This window comes from Lepidochelys kempii, chromosome 3 (assembly GCF_965140285.1).
Source record: "Lepidochelys kempii isolate rLepKem1 chromosome 3, rLepKem1.hap1, whole genome shotgun sequence".
Lineage (NCBI taxonomy): Eukaryota > Metazoa > Chordata > Testudines > Cheloniidae > Lepidochelys > Lepidochelys kempii.
In genome coordinates this window covers 23,203,597-23,223,245 of record NC_136382.1, presented here as the reverse complement: position 1 = coordinate 23,223,245, position 19,649 = coordinate 23,203,597, and the positions used below count along the sequence as shown (strand labels likewise).

Sequence of the window (19,649 nt, the reverse complement as noted above, 5' to 3'; positions counted from 1 at the left end):
GGAGGAGGTAGGGGAGGAAGGGTGAAACCATAAATTCAAAGTGCTGTGAGGAATTTTTTTTAAGCAGGGGCAGCATATCCCCTTATTCTACATTTCAGCTTACTGGAAAGATCACACATTTTCCTAGATACAGAAGGTTGAGATTTTGGAGAACTTAAGTTCTATTACATGGTCATTTTGTTCTTTTGACTAATGTCTCCTCTTTCTCCTAAGCCATGTGACATGTTTTTTGTTTTAAAAAAAGTTCCCCCTCCTACAAGTGAGCACATAATACAAAGTTTCCTTAGATCATTACCAAATCAGTAAACAATGTGTTTGGGAATTCCTCTCCATGCCACCTCACACAGTCAAGACTACTAGTCAACGTTTCTTAAAAGATTTATTAAAGTATCATTTATCACAAATAGAGAAAATATACAGATTAGAAGCATGCAGCCATCATCTCCCACATTTAAGTAATTTCTGTGTGCATTTTTCTTGCATTCACAGCATGTTGTAAAACTTCAAATGTTAGTGCCAACTTCACTCTTCCTGAAAATGTTTCAAGGCAATAGATAACAAAAACAATAAGGTAAGATAGTGTGAGAAAAGTGCAAAGTAAAAAATATATATATACACACACACCACATTCAAACCTCCCTCCCAACCTCTTCCCCCACCCCCCCAATGATTAAAGAAAGGCAAAACACCCATTTTGCTGGTAGATCAGATTGTCTTTATGAACTACTGTACAAAAAAAGTACTCTACAAATTAAGGGCCTGACCTGCAGACATGTATGCCTGTGGCTAACTTTACTCATGTAAGTTGTTCAGTTGATGTCACATGAACTACTTCACTCACGTAGTTCTAATGTTTGCAGTACAAGACCCTAAGGCAACAAACATGTTTAAGACCATTAAAGAGAACAGAAACTAAAGCAAACAGGAAAAAAGTTACTGCCAGATGTGTTTTGCTTAGTAGAGTTATATCAGACATCTTTTAACAGAAAGATTTGCTCCTAAAGCCCTGAATATTTAAGCAATTTTGCAAGATTAAAAGGACAAAAACCCAAGAAGTTGGTACAGATGTTAACTAACGTTAAGTACAGTTGCTTCAGGCAGGTATGTAAGGAGGTGGGGGTTCCTTCTCGGGCATCTTCACTGCCATTTCATAGGTTGGCAGGACATACTAAAAAAACAAAACAGTGAGGTTAATTGAGATTGCAGAGGCTTTTAGGAGAGGCCATATCAACTTGATTCTCTATTGCAGACAGATTTTAGAGTGAAACTCCCAGCAAATGTAATGCCAGAAGCACCAAAAGCAGCTTATTCTTCAGCTGAATCTAAATCTCAGCCACTACCTCTATTCCATTTTTATCCTTTTCTAGTAAGCAGTAAAGGAGCTAGCAGGGAAACAATTTCACCTCCCATCCTCCCAAGAAAAAAGGTCAAGAAACTGGAATTTTAAATTAAAAGTTGTTGAAAAGACATTTGTCAATATAAATTGACATAAGATTTTCCAATTCTGTGAGTGTTTGATAATTATGTTCAATTGTTTCTCTGCTAAAAAAACCCATGTAGGCTAGATCCACTTTGGGGGAGGATTTCCTGGGGGTGTGTGCGCGCATGTACGTGCGTGCACCAGAAGCGCAAAATAAAGATAACTAACAAACAGCTTGGTGTTGTAGATCTGCATTCTTGGCTTTGAAATACCAACTGACTGTCTGAAACTACTGCATTCTAGACTCTGAAAGTATGTTCACTTTGGTGAACTGAATTCACATCACCCTCTATGCTCACATAAATTTCATGCCACTATCTTCTCCAGTGGTCACTAGCAGCATCCAGTCTTGCAAAGCTAATGAAATGCTGCTACTAGGTTTATGGGATAGTGGTTCCTGAACTATAGGAACAGTGTGCCCCAGAGCTCTCATAGGTGGCCCACAGAACAAAAACGTTCTGATAACCAAATCACAGGGACTGAGGTTTGGGTCCTGATATGGGTTCTCTCTTATGAACTAGTTCATGGAACTAGAAGTCTGGAGAACCACTGGTACTGCTGCTGAGTCATACAGTACGCACTGTAACTAGAGCTATAATATATGTTAACTAATTTTATTTGCTGCTCCCAATAATCCTAAATTATTTCTCTACTAGATCTAATGATCACACTTCCACAGGAGCGTCATTCAGATGTTCAGGTACTATGGTGGTGGGGTTCATGTACGTACAGAGACAGCACCTTGATATGGAAACTGATGTAACCAGATGAGCGTTTCTCCCCTCAGCTCCAGCATCCTCTCAGTTTTCCACAGTTAGTGCCTATATTACTCCATTTGTTTCTAATGGTGCATACTGGAACTGAGAGACAGAACTTCTGGCCAGCACTGAAGAGACAATGATCTGTTATCGGACAGCTAGTGCACCTGGATCGTAGTGCTCTGAAGTCCCATATCTACTAATCCAAAGAATTAAACCAAATGGAGTCTAGTTGATGGACAGGGGGTAGAAGCCCCACCATCTAGAAACTAATGCTATCCTTGTATGCCCAGGAAAAAGCAGAGGAAGCTCTGCTGTACTATTGACATTTTTCAAAAAGATCAGGTGCTGCAGGCCTTCTGGAAGTCCTGAAACAGCTGCCATTCAACAGTGGTCCTTTGTTTTCCCTGAGCAGTTGAGGCAGAGTCATAAAAATTCTACAGAAATTTAAATAAAATCTGATGCCTCCAGATTGACATCTTCTGACCTATGATCAGAAAATTAAATGCGTGATGCATTGTCCAACAGCCTCACAGAAATGTGAAATTAGAGTTCCAAACGCATCTTTCATCTGAGGAATATTCTCATTTGCAGAGGCCTGTATATTACTCCATTCCCCGATTTGACTCATTTCTTTCATGTACCATCCATGAGGGCTCAGACAGAAGCCAATGCAGCTATAACTCAAACTGGTTCTCTTGAGGGGATAACATTGTTTAATTTTAGAAGTACATACGGACATCAAATCAATTTTAAAAATAACTGGCAATTTGTTCCTTTGTCTAAGGAAGAGACTTTACCTGTGGAGGAGCTTCAAATGCAGGGTACACGGCTATCTCAGGCAAGTTTCTGTTGCTGATGTATTTATAGCAGTTCCATACACAGTTAATTAGATAAGCCTGAGAGATGAGAGTTATATTTTAATAAATAAAATCAATTTGCTTTAAAAAAAATCAGCTGACAGAAGCAGTTGCAAACTTCTTGAGGTCACTGGAGTTTTTTACCCTCAGCAGTAAATATGGCCCAAGGTATTTAACCAGCTGGCCTTGTACATTAAATGTCCCCACCCAAATCACTTTCTTAATGAACAAAAACCACCAAAATTTCAGTATATGCTCGACATGTAGCTCACACATCTCTAGAGAACAAACATCTCCAGCACATCAGAGAACCATTTTACTCCCCTTCACCTGGTTGTAACACACCAACTCAGGGATTGGAGAACATGGAAGAGCAACACTGTAGTAAAAAGGACCTCACAGATAATTCCTTCACTGGGTCCCTGACTAAGCTCCCTCTAAACTGCATGGCCGTGCAGCTGCCTATTAAATGCCATGCAGGCACTCAGGGCTGTATTGGGGAGAGATGACTCTCCCCAAGCCCCGGACCTGCTGTGGCCAATGGACAGGCACCCCTCCCCTAGCCCCAAACCTACTGTGGCCCAGGGGAGAGACACCTCTTCCACCCCCCAGTCCAGGTGCTGCTTCAGAGAGCTGGAAGGGAGTCCCTCTCCCCACTGTAGCCCTGGGGAGCCCCACTGCACCCCAGGCTCCTCATTCCCCAGAGCCCACAACCCCAGCTGGAACCCTCACCCTGTTCACCCCAACCCTCTGTCCCAACCCTGAGCCCTTCTCCCTCCCCCCACACCCACCACTCACTCACTCTCCAAACCCTTTGGCCCCACCCAACCACATGGATTTTGTGATATGCACTAATATTGAGGTGATCTCAGATCACCTCCATATTGGTGCACATAAAATTCATTCTGCAGATGGGTGGGAAAAATTAGAGGGAACACTGGTTCCTGACCTGTGGGAGAGTATACAAAGCCTGAATATTAACATTTAGTAGTTTTGGTGGGTTTATTATTTTTCTCACCTCCCCCTCACCCCCAAAACCATGTGATGGAAGGAGGCAGAGATGAGACTGTAGAGAATCCTGGCATCCTAGAGTGCTGGGAGATGAAAGAGCAGAGATTAAGGGTTTGGGGCTGAGAAAGGGATGACTTAAGTGCCCAGACAGGGGGCTAAAAGAAGCAATGCTGTGAAAGGCCAAGGAGAAGAGAAATTATTCTGTCAGGGATTGGAGTCTAGGAAGTAGGTCCCATGGGTGAAGGAGGCAGAGAGAAGGGGCACCAAAAATGTCTAAATAAAAAGGAAGCCACCACTCTCCCTATCCCAGAGCAGCAACACCACTGCAAAATGTAGAGGGATAGATTTGAACCTAGTTTTGTTAGGGACCTAAATTGGGAGTTGCTTTTAGGCTCTCAATACTGTTTAAGAACTTGAGGGGAAGAGGAAAAATCAAAATAAAAAACCCACACATCAGCAGCTTTAACAGCCTGTCTTCTCTTATCTCCAGGAAACCTGATGCCCTTTTAGTACAAGTGTGTGGCTCAATCACCACTTATACAAAACAAATAAAAAAGTTTAACTTTATTTTATTCAGACTTGGATTGTAAGCACCTTGGAGCAGGGACTGTCCTTTTGTTTGGCATTAGTACAGCGCCTGATAGTAATCTATGTTTCGGGCTCCAAAGGGCTACCATAGTAGAAATAGTAACATTTGAAATTAATGAGTTATATTCTAATAGAAAGAACCTACTCCAAGTTTGAATTATGTAGTTATTTGTGCACTGTTCAGGTGGCTGAAGGCAAAATGACAGACAGTTTAGTGAAGTTATGGCCCAATAGCCTACCAACGCATACCCTGTTGAAGCTTACTGAGATTTACATTCATGCACACATGGCAAGTGTTTAAGGCCCTGCTGTTGGTATGTACATCTGTTTTGTTCTGTTCAAAAAAGCTTCACTTGCAAGTTACTCTAATACAGCAGAATCTCAGAGTTACGAACCGACCGGTCAGCCACATACCTCATTTGGAAGTACACATCAGGCAGCAGAGACAAAGAAAAATAAAGCAAATATACAGTACTATGTTAAATTGTAAACTACTAAAAAATAAAGGGAAAGTTTAAAAAAGATTTGCTAAAGTAAGGAAAATGTGTTCTTGTTTCATTTAAATTAAGATGGTTAAAAGCAGCGTTTTTCCTGCTGCATAGTAAAATTTCAAAGCAGTATTAAGTCAATGTTCAGTTGTAAACTTCTGAAAGAACCAGAACATTGTTCAGAGTTATGAACGACCTCCATTCCAAGGTGTTAGTAACTGAGGTTCTACTGTATAGAGTTTCAAAGAAGACTCTAAAAAATATTAAGGAAAAATTTGCATTTGCTATTTCAATTTTTTTCCAGAAGACTTCCAGAGACTAATTTTGTTCATTCTGGTTCCACCCTTTCCACACCACTCAATGATTTTAAGACATGGTTGCACCCTTGTTCCAAAGTAAGGACTGCAACAGAAAGTCATAGCTGGTGACTGGGTTTGATCAGCTGGTGCGAACACATGCATGCCCTACTCTCCCCTCTACTCTGACTAGCTTGTTCTTGTAGCTAGGCAGGGTCATAAAGCGTACATGTCCATAAATATATAGAGATCCATTATCTTCTGCTCACAAAAAGCAGCCATGAAGAGCACATGACTATGAACTGGCAGCTCTAGTTTTAGATATACCAGCCACAGAAGTATTCCTTTATAGCATAAAGCCTTAATTCAGTTTCTTTCTTAAACACACTGGGGCATTTAAAAAAACTACATGCATCTCCCCCACTCACATCACCACCCCTTTATATATGGGTACAGGGGCTGGGAGGGAATAGAGAAGGTCCAATCAAATTCAGGAACACACTAGAAAAGAAATTCAGAATGTGATATACAATATTAACTAGCAATTTTTCCCCACTTGTGTAAAGTTTAAAAACAAAGATCACGCATAAAGTGCTTTGTCTAATACCACTTCCTTGTGAGCTTTACTGCATACGGATGCAAATTTAAAGACAGCACTTGAAGGTTTATTTCTACCCCCTACTACACAAAAACCTGCTCTTTCTACTGCCCTATTCCCAATAAGCACAGCAATTAAAGAAGTTTAGGTATCAACTTCACTGTGCCAAATATGAAACTGAAGTCATCCTCCAATTTAAAAACCCTCAAAATATAATGCAAGATGCTTAATCCAAATTATGAATAGTTTGGAACTACGTATGAGTGACACTGCAATACACAAACTTTTGAAAAGTAACATTTGTTATTTAAATAATATAAAGTATCTAGTTTACCTTTAAGATGATAAATAAGGCAAAAAACACCAGGACAACGAACAAAAGACAGCTGGAGTCAAGTGCAAGGAGGTCATCTTTGTAAGGCAGATCTGGCTAGTTAAAAAGGAGAAAAAAAACAAACATATCAGTGTCAAAATCTGAAGCTATATTCACACTGATGATTAGCTCAAACGGAGGGCCCAAATCTCCCCTTCATGGATTATTTATGTGAAAGAGCTAGGAAATGTCTCAAGTTCTCACTCTCTTCCTCTAGGGATAATTTGTCCCACCTCAACCCTGAAGTGAGTCTGCAGGGGAACCACCAGAGAAAGGGTCAGCTGCAGAGAGGTCTTGTGCTTTCAAATCACCACCAAGTCCTTCCCTCAATCCCATGGCAACAATTCACCATGGACCACCTTCAAAAGCAGCTACTGAACCCACAATCCCACTCAGGAAGAGTGCAGAAGGAAAACTTATGCAAGTTTATGCCAACTAGGTCAGAATGATCTTGTGCCAGGCTGGCCTGCAAGTTGAGGGTGGAAAGCAGGTGTCCCCCACCCCTAATCTCCTACAAATAACAGAGGCCAAATTCTTTGGATCCGGAATTCCAGTTCCCAGGCCAGACCTGTATTTGAGTGGAACCATTATATTAAGCATACACTTGTATACATCTAAAAACTGACCTGAGGGAGTTAATGATTTAAGTCATTTGAGTCTATGCCACCTACCAAATCTAGCTTGTCATTAGCTTTGTGCTCTATTTAATACCTGAAGGGGACTGAGCCTTTCTTGGACTGGAATGTCAAATGCTTTAGTGTATTAAAAAAAAAAAAAACACCAACCACAGACCACACTCCCCCTTATGAAAACCAAGATTGTCACCTGTAAATTAACCTAATTAACCAGACACTTACTAACTCATCCAGATAGTCTTTGATTCTTGGCATGTAAGTAAGAGAACTGATGGCAACCAGGCAACTGAGGACAAAGTTAAAGAGCTGGTAACAGAAGAATGGAATGAGCCAGCCCACTCGGTGCTGGGGGGGGGAAAAAGAAAAAAAAAGGAGTTTGTTAATCTGAAAGTCACATTAGCCAAGTTTAGAACTGAATGCCATAATATACTTACAGCAATCGCTCCATACACCATCATTGCACTTATTGTGAACAGGAGGAGTGAGATGGCGAAGAGAACACAAGCATTTTCTGAATTAAAAATGGGAAACAAAAGTTAACACACCACTTCATAGTTTTGGTATCTAACAGGCTTATAATTTCAGTATTTCCAATTTGAGCACACAAAATCTACCTGTTGACTAGCCACACCCCATAATCAGTTTATCCAACTGTTTTCACTTTGTTTTTGCACTCATAGCTACATTACAAATAAGCAACAGCAGTCTGTATTATAGTACCTTCCATACCATTCACCCAAACAGTTAATTTGGTTTTATTAAACCAATCCACAACAGTAATTGCTCATATGAAAATAGGACAACTTCCACCATACCTATAGCTTTAAGTTACTTGATCTCATAAATCAGTAGCCATTGAAACCAAATTGCTCTTTAACAGAGCATAATGCCATCCTCTGTAGAAGGTATTGCTATTTAAGTAGCAGAAGAGGCTTAAATTCAAACGAAAGCCACATGGTGGTAGTATTCAGGCTATTAATGGGGGTCTGAATAATGAAGAGTCTTCTTTTGTGTCATGTAAATTGAGGACATACAATTGCCATCTGCAAACTACATTATGTTCATCCTTTTATTGGTCACATAAATAATTCCTTATTTTGATCAGAGACAGAAACTGATTTGACCCAGTTTAAGGAAACTGCAACAGAAAGATTAATAGCCTTATTTTTCTGAAGTGTTGAGCTATACTTCCCATAGAAGACAAGGGGTCCTTACATGACTTCACATGGAAATTCCAGGTGCTCAGCACCTCAGAAAGTAAGCCCATAACAGGTCAGATCAAGAGTTTTGACTCCCAGGTTTATACTCATGATACTACCTCATCCACTACATCGGCCTCACCTCATTCCAATCCAAACACATTGCCACCTTTCCAGCAATTTTTTTTATTAGTGGGGAGGGGGGGAAGAAAGCTTACAAGTTATGGAACCATCAGACTATATAACTGACTAACCATGTGGTTTTATAGTCACCCTCATCTTTACTCTTCCATCCCACAATCCCTTCCATCTGTTCTTGAGCCTCACTTTTTGTATCATCTTGAATTCATATTATAAACTTTGGGACAAGGACTCTGACTTGCTTGTTTTTGTAAGGCATCTGGTACATTAAAAACCACCACACAACTCTATATACCCAATACTGGATTATATAATGTTACACAGTTAAGCAAATGATGAAGTCAAATACCTACAAAGGTGCAATCATTAAACCATAAGCTTTGCTACTGGCTCAAATGATTGCATCTTCAGATTAGACACACACCATTTATTTTTCTTTGTGATTCTAAAACAAATTTTTAGAGTATCAAACTATTTCTGCTATGAATTCTCTTTTAATAGTTTTCCCTGTGTACCATTTCATTCTTATTAGTTCTTTGATTGTGTCAAGATGACTTTAGTGAATCTGTCCTGCATCTTCTTTAAGTGTTCTTAGCATTCAAAGCTATTGAAGTTTTCTATTTTCAGTACATTTTGTTCTTACATAAGTTATTCAGACTCATGCACAATAGCTAAAGCTGGCTTCTGAAAAAAGAGCCATGAAGTCTTTGACGATCCAGATCTTTCTGGAATAAGGTAAATCAACGTTCAGGAAAAGAGACAGCCAATTTGGTTTCCAATGTAATTTAATCAAATTAAAGTTACTGGTAGGTAGAAAATAAAGACAAGGATAGCAAATGTCTAATTGGAGACTACAGGTATCTGCCAACCTACAAAGTGGTAGAGAAAACAGCAGAATCTACCCCACAGATTTGCTTTCAAGTGTCTAATATGTTGAGAGAGATATGAAGTCAAAACACAGTATGTAAGTTTTACTTAAGAGGCTTTCATAACACTGATTTTTTTTTATTTTTTTAAAGCCACAGCAGAGTAACCCCTGACTTATGATAAGCATAGGTACACATTTGGCAGATGAGACTTATTTGAATAATGAATTACACAGTAGCAATGCAAGATGTACTAGGAGAATGCACACTTGCCCTAGTTTCTGCTAAGTAGTAATCTGGGCACTTTGAAGTTAGACACATACCAGCCATTCTCTCTGAACCATAGTAATTACCAATGACTTCATACTGTATGTCAACAGTTGGCACTGAATTAGGGTGGGTCATTTCCACAGTCAGCAAGATGCCCATCAACAAGTTCACCACCTGAGAAAGATATTGCAGTTACTTAGAGTTACAATATGGCAGATAAAGATGTAATGTGTGCTTCAGAAATCATTTTTCTGATGAGAACACAACCAACTCTGGCCTAGTCTACACAAGAAAGCTGCACACAGTCAACTGAAGGTGTTATTTTAAGCCAGTTTGAACTGGTACAAAAAGCTGGGTTGGACACTCTTGTCTTGGTTTAAGAGTCACCCCTTAACTTCAGCCAGTGCAACTTTGTTTAGAAGAGGCCTTTGACTCCCCACACCCTCCCACTTCAGATGAAATAAGGAGGCAGGGTACAAACTTTGAAACAATGCAAGGAAGAAGAAATCCATCTCATGAGCTGATTAGAAAGAGTAGAGTGAAACCAAGGAAAGAAAAGAAGGTATAAAACATGACACCGTAAGTTACTTTTTAAAAAGGTGTTTCTATTTAATGCACCTAACTGACAATGTTACAATTAGATATGGCACAAGAGTAGTTTACAGCCATTCTACTATTCATTTAAATTGCAGGGGGTATAGCAGCACAAGTATTTTTCCACCCTAGCTAGTAGCCTTAGTGGAGGGAGGCAGGCTTTGGGGAGGGGAAATAAGATACTATTGGCCCAATCCACCTCCCGCGTAACTCAACAGAAAGACTAACTTCAATGGGAACTGGATCAGAACCTATATAAAGGAGGTCAAGAGAGGGGATAAATAGCAAAAATTTAAAAAAAGTGAAGTCTTACCCCCACAAGATTCAGTAAGATTTGATTAGATATACTTCATATACTCATGGTTGTACGCCCGAATGCTTGATAACATTTGCTTTCTTTATAGTATTGCTGCAGCCGGCTGACTCTCTCATTTAAAGTCACTATTCTGGTTTAGAGTTACTAGGTCCAAGTGTTTCAAATAAATACTGTTTAACTACAGTAACTCCTCACTTAGCATTGGAGTTATGTTCCTGAAAAATGCGACTTTAAGGGAAACTGGATTTGCTTAACAATTCCCCATAAGAATTAATATAAATATGGGGGTTAGGTTCCAGGGATTTTTTTTTTTTGCCAGACAAAAGGCATTATACACATTTTAAACAAGCAATTTAACACTACACTCATTGCCAAGTATGAAGTTTGGTTGAGGTGGTGCAGTCAGAGTGGAAGAGGGTGGATTGTCCAGCACTCCTCTTGCTGAACTTGAAAAAACACATCTAGAGATGGTTGTTTTGCTTTCCTTCGCGCCCCCCACCCCCTTTGGTAAATTTCTTTATAGCAAGTCATTAGATGACCAACTCCCCTAATCACTTTGAAGCTGCATTCTCTGTCAGGATCACCACCACTCAACCCTCGGCCCCCCCAATCCACCCCTTCCCCCAAGTGCCCACCCTTGACCTGCCTCTTCTCCCTCCCCCTTTACTTTGCACGCTGCATCCTCGCTCCTCCCCAACACAGCAAGCCAGCTGATTGCCACAGGCAGAAGGTGGGGTGCACGGTGGGAGGGGGAGCCTGCATGGCAAGTCCTTGCTCTGGGCAGGACAGAGGGGGGAGAATCAATCAGCTGGCTTGCCCATGTTTAAGAGGCAGGGGGGAAGGAGTGATGACTCAGCATGCAGGCACCCCCCCTCCTGTCCAGGGCAATCAGCTGGTTTGTGGTGTTCAGGAGGTAGGGGAGGGAGTGGGAGCCTACGTGCCACGTCCTTGCTTCTCCCCCCTCCTAAACACTGCAAGCCAGCTGATTGCCATGGGCATGAGCAGGAGGGGGAAGGTGTTGATCTGTGGGGTCTGCTGGTGGGTGGGCGGCACCGTGGGGGAGGGGGAGGGCACATGCAGGGAGGCTGCCAGCTGTGGAGAAAGCAGGTAGCCAAACATAATAGTGGAGCATTGCATAACTTTAAATGAGCATGTTCCCTAATTGATCAGCAACGTAACAATGAAACCATGTTAACTGGGCCGACTTTAAGTGAGGAGTTACTGTACAAGGAAAAAAAGCCAGTTTCACTGTGATTAGCCTAGAGTAAGATAGGTTTCAGAGTAGCAGCCATGTTAGTCTGTATTCACAAAAAGAAAAGGAGTACTTCTGGCACCTTAGAGACTAAAATTTGAGCATAAGCTTTCGTGAGCTACAGCTCACTTCATTGGACGCATTCAGTGGAATGCATCCGATGAAGTGAGCTGTAGCTCACGAGAGCTTATGCTCAAATTTGTTAGTCTCTAAGGTGCCAGAAGTACTCCTTTTCTTCTAGAGTAAGACAGTTTGCAAAAGCACCCAACAGTATTAGATATTAGTAATTAGTTGTTAGAGTATAGTTTCTGATATTCATCTCTAATGTAAACAGGAAAAGTCAGTTTGAAAGCGGTTTCTTGGATGACAAAAATTGACAATTTCCCATTACTCATTCAGAAAGACCTGCCTCCACTGGGATGTATTTTTATAAAGGCGGACCAGGAAAGCGTGGGTTTGCAGTTTCCAAGTACTTAAACCGGATTTTCCCTTGTTTGCTGGTCAAGCTCTCGGAGTCTGATGCAATGGTAGCAGATTAATGCACAATTACAGAAGTCTTCTGTAACCAGAACAGCTCATTAGGAAACTGAAGTTGCTTGTTAAAATGTTAGACACCACAGTTCATACCAGTTAGATGTGCATTTCCCACATTTTGAAAGTTAAAATGCATTTGCTTAAGTTTTGGGGGGGGGGGGGGAGGGGCAGTACACATGCTGGTTAGTTTATCCATTTGCATCATACGAGTCTGCTATTTTGCATCTTTCTGTTCCTTTGTTCATCTGTGTCCTCACTGCTCTCTCATATTTCCCACCTTTTCTACTTTCCCATGATAAGCATCATCTCCTCACTGCTGCCAACACTGTCAGTAGTCTCACTCAATCTAACCCCTTCATATGGAGAGGCATTTTTAATAAATAATATTTATAATCAGGGTATCTGCACTCTGAATATCTATATACTAGGAAACTAGCTTTTTGGCTTTGAGAACTTCTTAACCCCACCTTCACAAAACTAAAAGGCTCATGTAACCATTGCCACTATTTAAGATTCAGTGAAAACTTAGGTTAGCAGTATAAATAAGCTTCACAATAATGCATTAAAGCTCAGCTTCCATCATCTGCTATTGTAAGCCAAAGCTTTACAAACACTTCAGTTGTAACACCTAAAGTAAATCAGTGGATTTGCACTCAAAATGCTCATTTCTAGTGCATTAGAATTCAGAAGTCATTACAAAAGCAGGTCAAAATGTGTTTGTAGAGTCATGATTCCAGTATCCAAACACTACTCAACTGGGACAAGCGGTCAGATAAGTCCTAATATTTCAGTGAAAATTACCATTGGTTTCATTAACTGCATTCTAAGTACTGTAGCTATATTTTATTTTGTCCACCCAAACTGATGCAAGGAGGGTGACAAAGATGGGGAGTATGAAGTCTTACAGATTTTATTTCTGATCAAGACTGACATTTGGATTTTGGACTCTGTGTGACTAATAAGTCACAACCCACCCATCTCTCAAAAATAAAATATAAAAAAAAAGTCTGGTGTGGTGATTCTATTTGTACTGCCAATTGAGACACCCAGATTAGATTTCTAGCCCTATTTTCTTGTTACCTAAAAAGTCAGACTGGGGGTGAACTACATCTACTGGGATAAGGGAATGACACAATGCTCAACAGAAGCTTTTCAATTAAAGAACACGAATGTCTCCAAATGAAGAGTCCAGTCTTACCCTCCCCATCTGAAAGAAGGGTAGCTTCTGTTAAGATGGAGTTGTAATAGCTGTGAGTCACTGTATGTTCTGGACTACAAACATGTTCAGCCATGGAGTCCACACACTTTAGGCCTGGTTATTAAACTGAACATTTTTAGGTCAGGTGGGAAGGGAGCCAGAAGACTACTGCAGGCAGCATGCGTGTGGAATCTATAGAACTGAAGGATGACCTCATCCAATTTTATTATTGCCCCCCTTGCCCCAGTTTGTGGGTGTTGAGGAAACACTTTGGAATGCACAGCAGCCTCCCTACCCTATTCTCGCTAAGGAGTAAAAGAGGCTCAGTTTTGTGTTCAGAGCTATATTATATTAAGATGAAATCAAATTAATTTCATACCTAACACTTTAAGACATTTTGTTTTTAAAAAGTGGTATTTCACTCTGTACATGTATTCAGAACCACCACCAGTCTCAAAATAAAATAGTCTGCACATATACATAGCTCAAGAAAAAGATGACTTACCTATATTTTTACACTCAGAAGCCAGTGGATAACAGAAGCTATTAAAAATGCAGCAGTTCCCACAAACTGATATGAGGTATCAGTTTCTCCTTCTACTTAAAAGAGGAAGGACAGTGTGGTACCTTGACAAATGCCGACTTAATGGATACTATGGTCTCACTCTTGGGCCAGTGTTTCCAGTTCCTAAGCAGACAAGTACTTCACTTTCATGGATCAAAAGACCTAAATTTTAGGTTCCTCCAAGCATCAGATTTACCCCATGATAATATAAGTAACTAAGTTAAAAAGTGAGGGTTCTTATTTTCCTATGAGGCGGAAGTGAAAGAAACTTCTACTCCTCTTGCACTCCCCTCCACCTCTCCTTATTTAAAAACTAATTTTCCCCTCTTAAAAAAAGATTTTCCACTGCATGCATCCAATGAAGTGAGTTGTAGCTCATGAAAGCTTAGACTAACAAATCTGGGCATTAGGTGCCACAAGTCCTCCTTTTCTTTTTGTAGTTATTTCCCTGCATCTCAGACCAAAAAACCCATGTTTGAAATAAAAAAAAAATATTTTTGTAAATTGTTAAGATTTGCTCATTACTGAATGCAACTGAACCTTCAGAAGCGGAGAAGTTTAACTAAACAACTGGATGTTCACTAGAGGGCTCAGACGAATCCTAAAAACCAGGTAGTAACTGCATCACTGACTGAATCACCACAGCTTGTTGCCAAAAGGAGATAGCATTGTTTCAGTGGGAGTAGCCATTATTTTTAGTCTGTTTATTGATCCCACCAACACAATAAATATATGTTTCCTGTCTCTGGAAGCTGCATGCCCACTGAGAAAGCCTGTGGGAAGGAGCAGCTTTAAAAGCTACATCTTATGATCATTTGGGGGGAAGGGAAGGAAAGCAAAGCCTCCTAGCTGTCACAAATGGTTATTTATAGGGAACTATAATGATCCTGAAACTCAAATTACCACAAATCTCCCAGGAAAGTCCCTGGGCATTGTTAAATATCTAGGTGGTGGGTAGGAGAATTCAGGCCCAGATCTTCAAAATGTATTTAGGCTTCTAATTTAGACAGATTTCAATGAAAGTTAGGAACCTAAATAGCTTTGAGGATCTGGGCTCCATTTCCTAGTGAAGAAAACAGTAAATTTTAGAACTAGACTTCCGAGAGCAAATGTTTTGAGTATTTGTTTACCATTCACTTATTCTGCTTTTAGGCATCACCTTTGTTTGACATATATCCATACTGGTTAAGTCCCAAACTACCTAAAATAGTGGTCACCAACCCAGTTGATCATGATCGACTGGTCGATCCTGGAGACTCTCCCAGTCGATTGCTATCTCAGACTCCTAAAAGTCTGTTGGCGCAAGAGTGCTGCTGCTAAGGCAAGCTCCCTGCCTGCCCCGGCCCCGCTCCGCTCCCAGAAGCGGCCAGCACATCCCTGCGGTCCTGGGGGAGGAGGAGCAGTGCACCCCCGCAGAGACGTGTAGTGCGCAGAGCCATGTTGTCCCCCTCCCCCCGCCAGGGTCTGCAGGGGCACCCTGACCCCTTCTGGAAGCAGCATGGAGCCAGGGCAGGCAGGCAGCCTGTCTTAGCCCTGCTGCGCTGCCAACCAGAGGGAGCCTGCACCCCAACCCCTTGAGCCTCCTCCCAGAGCCTGCACCCTATACTCCCTCCTGCACTCAAACTCCCTGCCCCAGCCCAGAGCTCCCCGCCACTGCAAACCCCTCAGCCCCAGCCCAGAGCCCACACCCCCTCCTGAACCTCAACCACCTGCCCCAGCCCAGTGAAAGGGATTGAGGGTGGCAGAGAGCGAGCAAGGGAGGGGCAGGGGAGATGCAGTGAGTGGAGCGGGGCCTTGAAAAAGGGTAGATCCTGGGTTACCCTTAAATTTAAAAAGTGATCTTGTGCATAAAAAGGTTGGCGACCACTGACCTACAGTGACTTCTAGTCTCTAGACAGATTACCAGAATAGAGAGAGTTTTCCTCATTACAGCCATTGAGGAAGTATAAAATCTGAAACAAAGCTTAACACTGGAAGAACAAAGAATGTCAGAAGTTAAGAACAGCTTGTATTTCAACTCAACTATTATAATTTGATCTGACAGCACCACCTATAATGAAGATTGCCTGACACTTTTCATTACAAGACCCTCAATTGCCTTTAAAATTTGCCACATCAAACGCTTGGATTTAAGGTTTTCCATGCCAGGGATCTGCAGCTCCAGGCTTTGGAGCAAGGATGTTGCATTATTGGCATGGATGTGCTTTTTGTAAGCCTCAAGGAAATTTGAGGTGTGATGGGAGTAGAGGGGGAAGAAGCAAGAGCTTGTGGGGGGGGAGGAAAGGAGGTGAAGAGGGGGCAGGGGAAGACAGACAGAAGCAGAGAAGGACATCTTACAGGAATTGAGACAGAAGGAAGGGATTATAACCACTAGAGCAGAGGTTCTCACATAGGGGTGGGTGTGAGAAATTTAACAGACACAGAGAAGGGGGACCCTAATCAAACAAGTTTGAGGACCACTGCACTACAGTACACTTCTCTCCACAACCTGGAATGGAACCAAGCAGTCATGGTTCTCTACACTCCTTTGCTGTCAAACAGCTGTGAAGCCCACAAGCAAAATGTTGATTGCCCCCACACTAGTGGCTGGTACACACAGAGGATGACAATTAGCTAAGGTGCCAGAGGTGATGTGGATCGAAAAGGTCCAAACTCCACTGATGACCCAAGTTGTGGAACCAGACTGCCCCCCTTCCCCCCCCCATGACAAAAAACCATCCAGAAATTCTAGGAAATTAGGAAATCTAGAAACAGATACACCAAGAAGCAATTTTGACAGGAACTGCCATTTTAGCCCTTCTGTCTGTATATTTTCTCCCACCCATATTTTCAGTTCCTCATTCTCTCTGCACACTCAACATTTTGTATTAGTACCCCAAGCTTCTTTATAATTTTCCTCTCATACTCTCTCTGACCCCCCCACCCACTTCCACTATCTGCTCTTCCCACCCATCCTGCAATGCCAGCCTCAATGACATAGAGGCTGGAGCAACAGTTCTGGGCTACTGTTTTCCATTTCCTCCCCCAGCCCAGAAGCTGGGTGAAGGACTCAGATTACACCTCCCAGGAGACTAGTTACTTCATAACCCTACTTAACTCACTCCACACTAGTTTCTCAAGCCCCGGCCCTAACTTTTAGTAGCGTTTTCAGATCACTGTCTTATTCGTGACACTGCCTCACCTCCCCCAACCCACATCCAGAGCAGAGGTCCTACCTGTCTGACCAAAAGCACCAGAGACTGTTTTGGAAGGGCAAACAAATGGCAAATTGACAATATTGGCATCTATTCCTCCTCCCCTCCTAGATTTCATCAGTGTTCCTGAGAGATCTGTCGGTGGCCTTTTCATCCTCATTTTCTCTTGAAATCTGCACCTATTTTCAGAGCTTTATCAGTATTACCCTAATATTTAGGGGCACCAGTCATGGACCATCTGTTGAAACAGATGAAAAAAATCTACATAAAAACAGAAAATAGACAGAGGAATAGAAGAAAACAATGAGGCAATATTGATCAGCATGAGAGTCAACAATATCAACACACCAACTGCCAAACCATTGTCAAGTTTTTGTAAGCATCTCAGCAAAGGAAAATAATGCATTAGTTTTGCATTTTTTATTGGAAACCTCTCCCAAGCATGATGCGCAATATGGAGTAACCACAAAGGTGCTTTCTGGAAAATTTAACAAGTGGCTGACTGACAATAGCATCACTAGCTGGTTGGAGGAGGGGAAATTTACATTTTGATAGCAAAAGATGACAAAATGCATTTAACTTGTCCGGTATTATAATCTTTTAGCCACTCTTTAAAAAAAAAAAAAATACTGCTAGCTCCCTATCACCTCCTGATGAAATTTAACCTCTGGCATAACTTTCATAACCCTTCACAATTTAGCTGTCTCTTATGTGTCTGCTCTTTCCCTTGTGTCTCCTTCACTGGTTTCCAATGCTTGCTTCACTCATGGTAGTTTGCTCACAGAGTGACCCTACATGTCCTTTTCCTTTCACCCACTTACGCATATTTTCACGCTGGCTTTTTTGGAACTCCCGTTCTGATCCTGTCCACCAAAACATCCACTCCCTCCTCCAGGGCCCTACTCAATCCTTAATTCTTCAAGGTTTATATGCTTCTAGACATTCATTTTAAAAATCTCATCATGCTCTCAAATGTTACATCCTAGTCATTCAAGCAACCACACAATCTTACTGTCCTACCCTCCACCTACTCAGACCGCCCTCCCCCCCCCCGTGGGTCATGTCTCGCGGTTATCATTTAGTAAGACAACGTATCCAGAGTTGCTGGGGACACAGAGAACAGTCCCTGCCCCGGGACACCTCCACTAAGAAACAGGCCAGAGAGTAGGGTGACCAGATTTTACGGGGACAGTCCCGATTTTTGGGTCTCTCTTATATAGGGTCCTATTACCCCCGTCCCGATGTTTCGCACCTGCTGTCTGGTCACTCTCCGAGAGCAGCACGAGGGGCTCAGGTGAGTGAGCAAGTGCGGCGCCACTTTTTCCTCCTCCCGTGAGGTAAAGCGATGCGGGGGGGGGCGGAGGGTCCCCCGCACTCTGCGGGAGCGGCAACCCGGGGCCCTGCACAAGCAGCGAGTCCCCGGGGCCGGGGGGCCTGAACGTGAACAGGGCCCGGCTGGCCCGCCGCGACTCTGGCCCCGCCGGGCGCCGCCCAGCCCGGAGCCTGGCGAGACGCGCAGGAAGAGCTGGGCGGCGACTGGCCGGGGCAGGGGCGAGGACACAGGCCCCGTCCCGAGGCAGGAGGGGGGCGGAAGAAGGCCGGAGGAGGGGAGGATTTCACGCAGTTTCACAAAAGGACTAGCCACAGCATACAGGCCACCAGGCACCGTCCACGCAGCCCAACACGGGCCACCACGTCCCCGCCCCAGGCACGCATGCGCTGTACTGCCTACTCCTCGGGTAGCCTGCCGGCCCAGCAACGGACGAACTCCACACGCATGCGTAGTGCGAGACACCGGGAGAGCGCCCCCTCTCCACCGCACAAGCGCGCTAAGGCTGAGGGAGCCCCCTTCTTTCCCCGCGGGGTGCGGGGCCTCTTACCATGTACCACGTCCCCAGGATGATGGTACCGGTACGGACATGGCAGCAGCCGCAGCAGCGGGTGCTGTAGAAACGGCCCCGGGCCCGGCTCCCCTTGAACGTCATAGCGGCGGCAACAGCGCCTTTTCCTCGCACGGGACGCTCGCTCGCTGTCTCAATCAACGAGGCCCTTCCCCCTCTCCTGTGGAGAAGAGAAGCGCCGTCTCACCGCCGCTCTGGCCAATCAACGGCGAACAACGGGGGCGCGGCGGAAGAGGGGCGGGGCGTTACCACGGCCACGGGCGATTGGCAGCCGACTCCGCCAATCGTCGCACAGCATCTCTAATGTGGATCAGCTGCCTCCGGAAAAGTTCATCAGCGCTCCTGGAGAGCAGCCAGGAGCGGAGCTCGGAGGGAAGGGGCGGGGCTTGCCTGGGAGGGGGCGGGGCCCAACAGGGCAGGAAGGGGATACCTGCATAAGGTGAACTCACCTCGGCAGGGGGCGGGGCTCTGTGGCGGGGGGAGGGGCGAGGGCAGCTGGCATGCAGGTGACTGGTCCTGTTGGTATCCAGGA

At 43.3% G+C, this 19,649-nt stretch overlaps 1 protein-coding gene across 4 annotated transcripts; it reads right to left on the bottom strand.

Moving 5' to 3' along the window:
- Window positions 1-362: 362 nt before the first annotated feature.
- On the bottom strand, window positions 363-19,334 carry LAPTM4A (lysosomal protein transmembrane 4 alpha). Of its 4 annotated transcripts, XM_073335940.2 has the most exons (8): window positions 19,097-19,334; window positions 9,617-9,737; window positions 7,522-7,598; window positions 7,310-7,432; window positions 6,414-6,509; window positions 3,039-3,137; window positions 1,078-1,168; window positions 363-531 (listed from the first exon to the last, which is right to left on the bottom strand). In XM_073335940.2, exons 1-7 carry the CDS (start codon window positions 19,199-19,201, stop codon window positions 1,094-1,096), a joined length of 696 nt encoding a protein of 231 aa, XP_073192041.1. In that variant the 5' UTR covers window positions 19,202-19,334; the 3' UTR covers window positions 363-531; window positions 1,078-1,093. The 4 variants fall into 4 exon arrangements, with proteins under 4 accessions (XP_073192041.1, XP_073192042.1, XP_078708185.1 ...); XM_073335941.2 differs by having other exon boundaries at window positions 363-1,168; window positions 9,647-9,737; XM_078852059.1 differs by having other exon boundaries at window positions 363-1,168; window positions 19,097-19,333.
- Window positions 19,335-19,649: the final 315 nt, after the last annotated feature.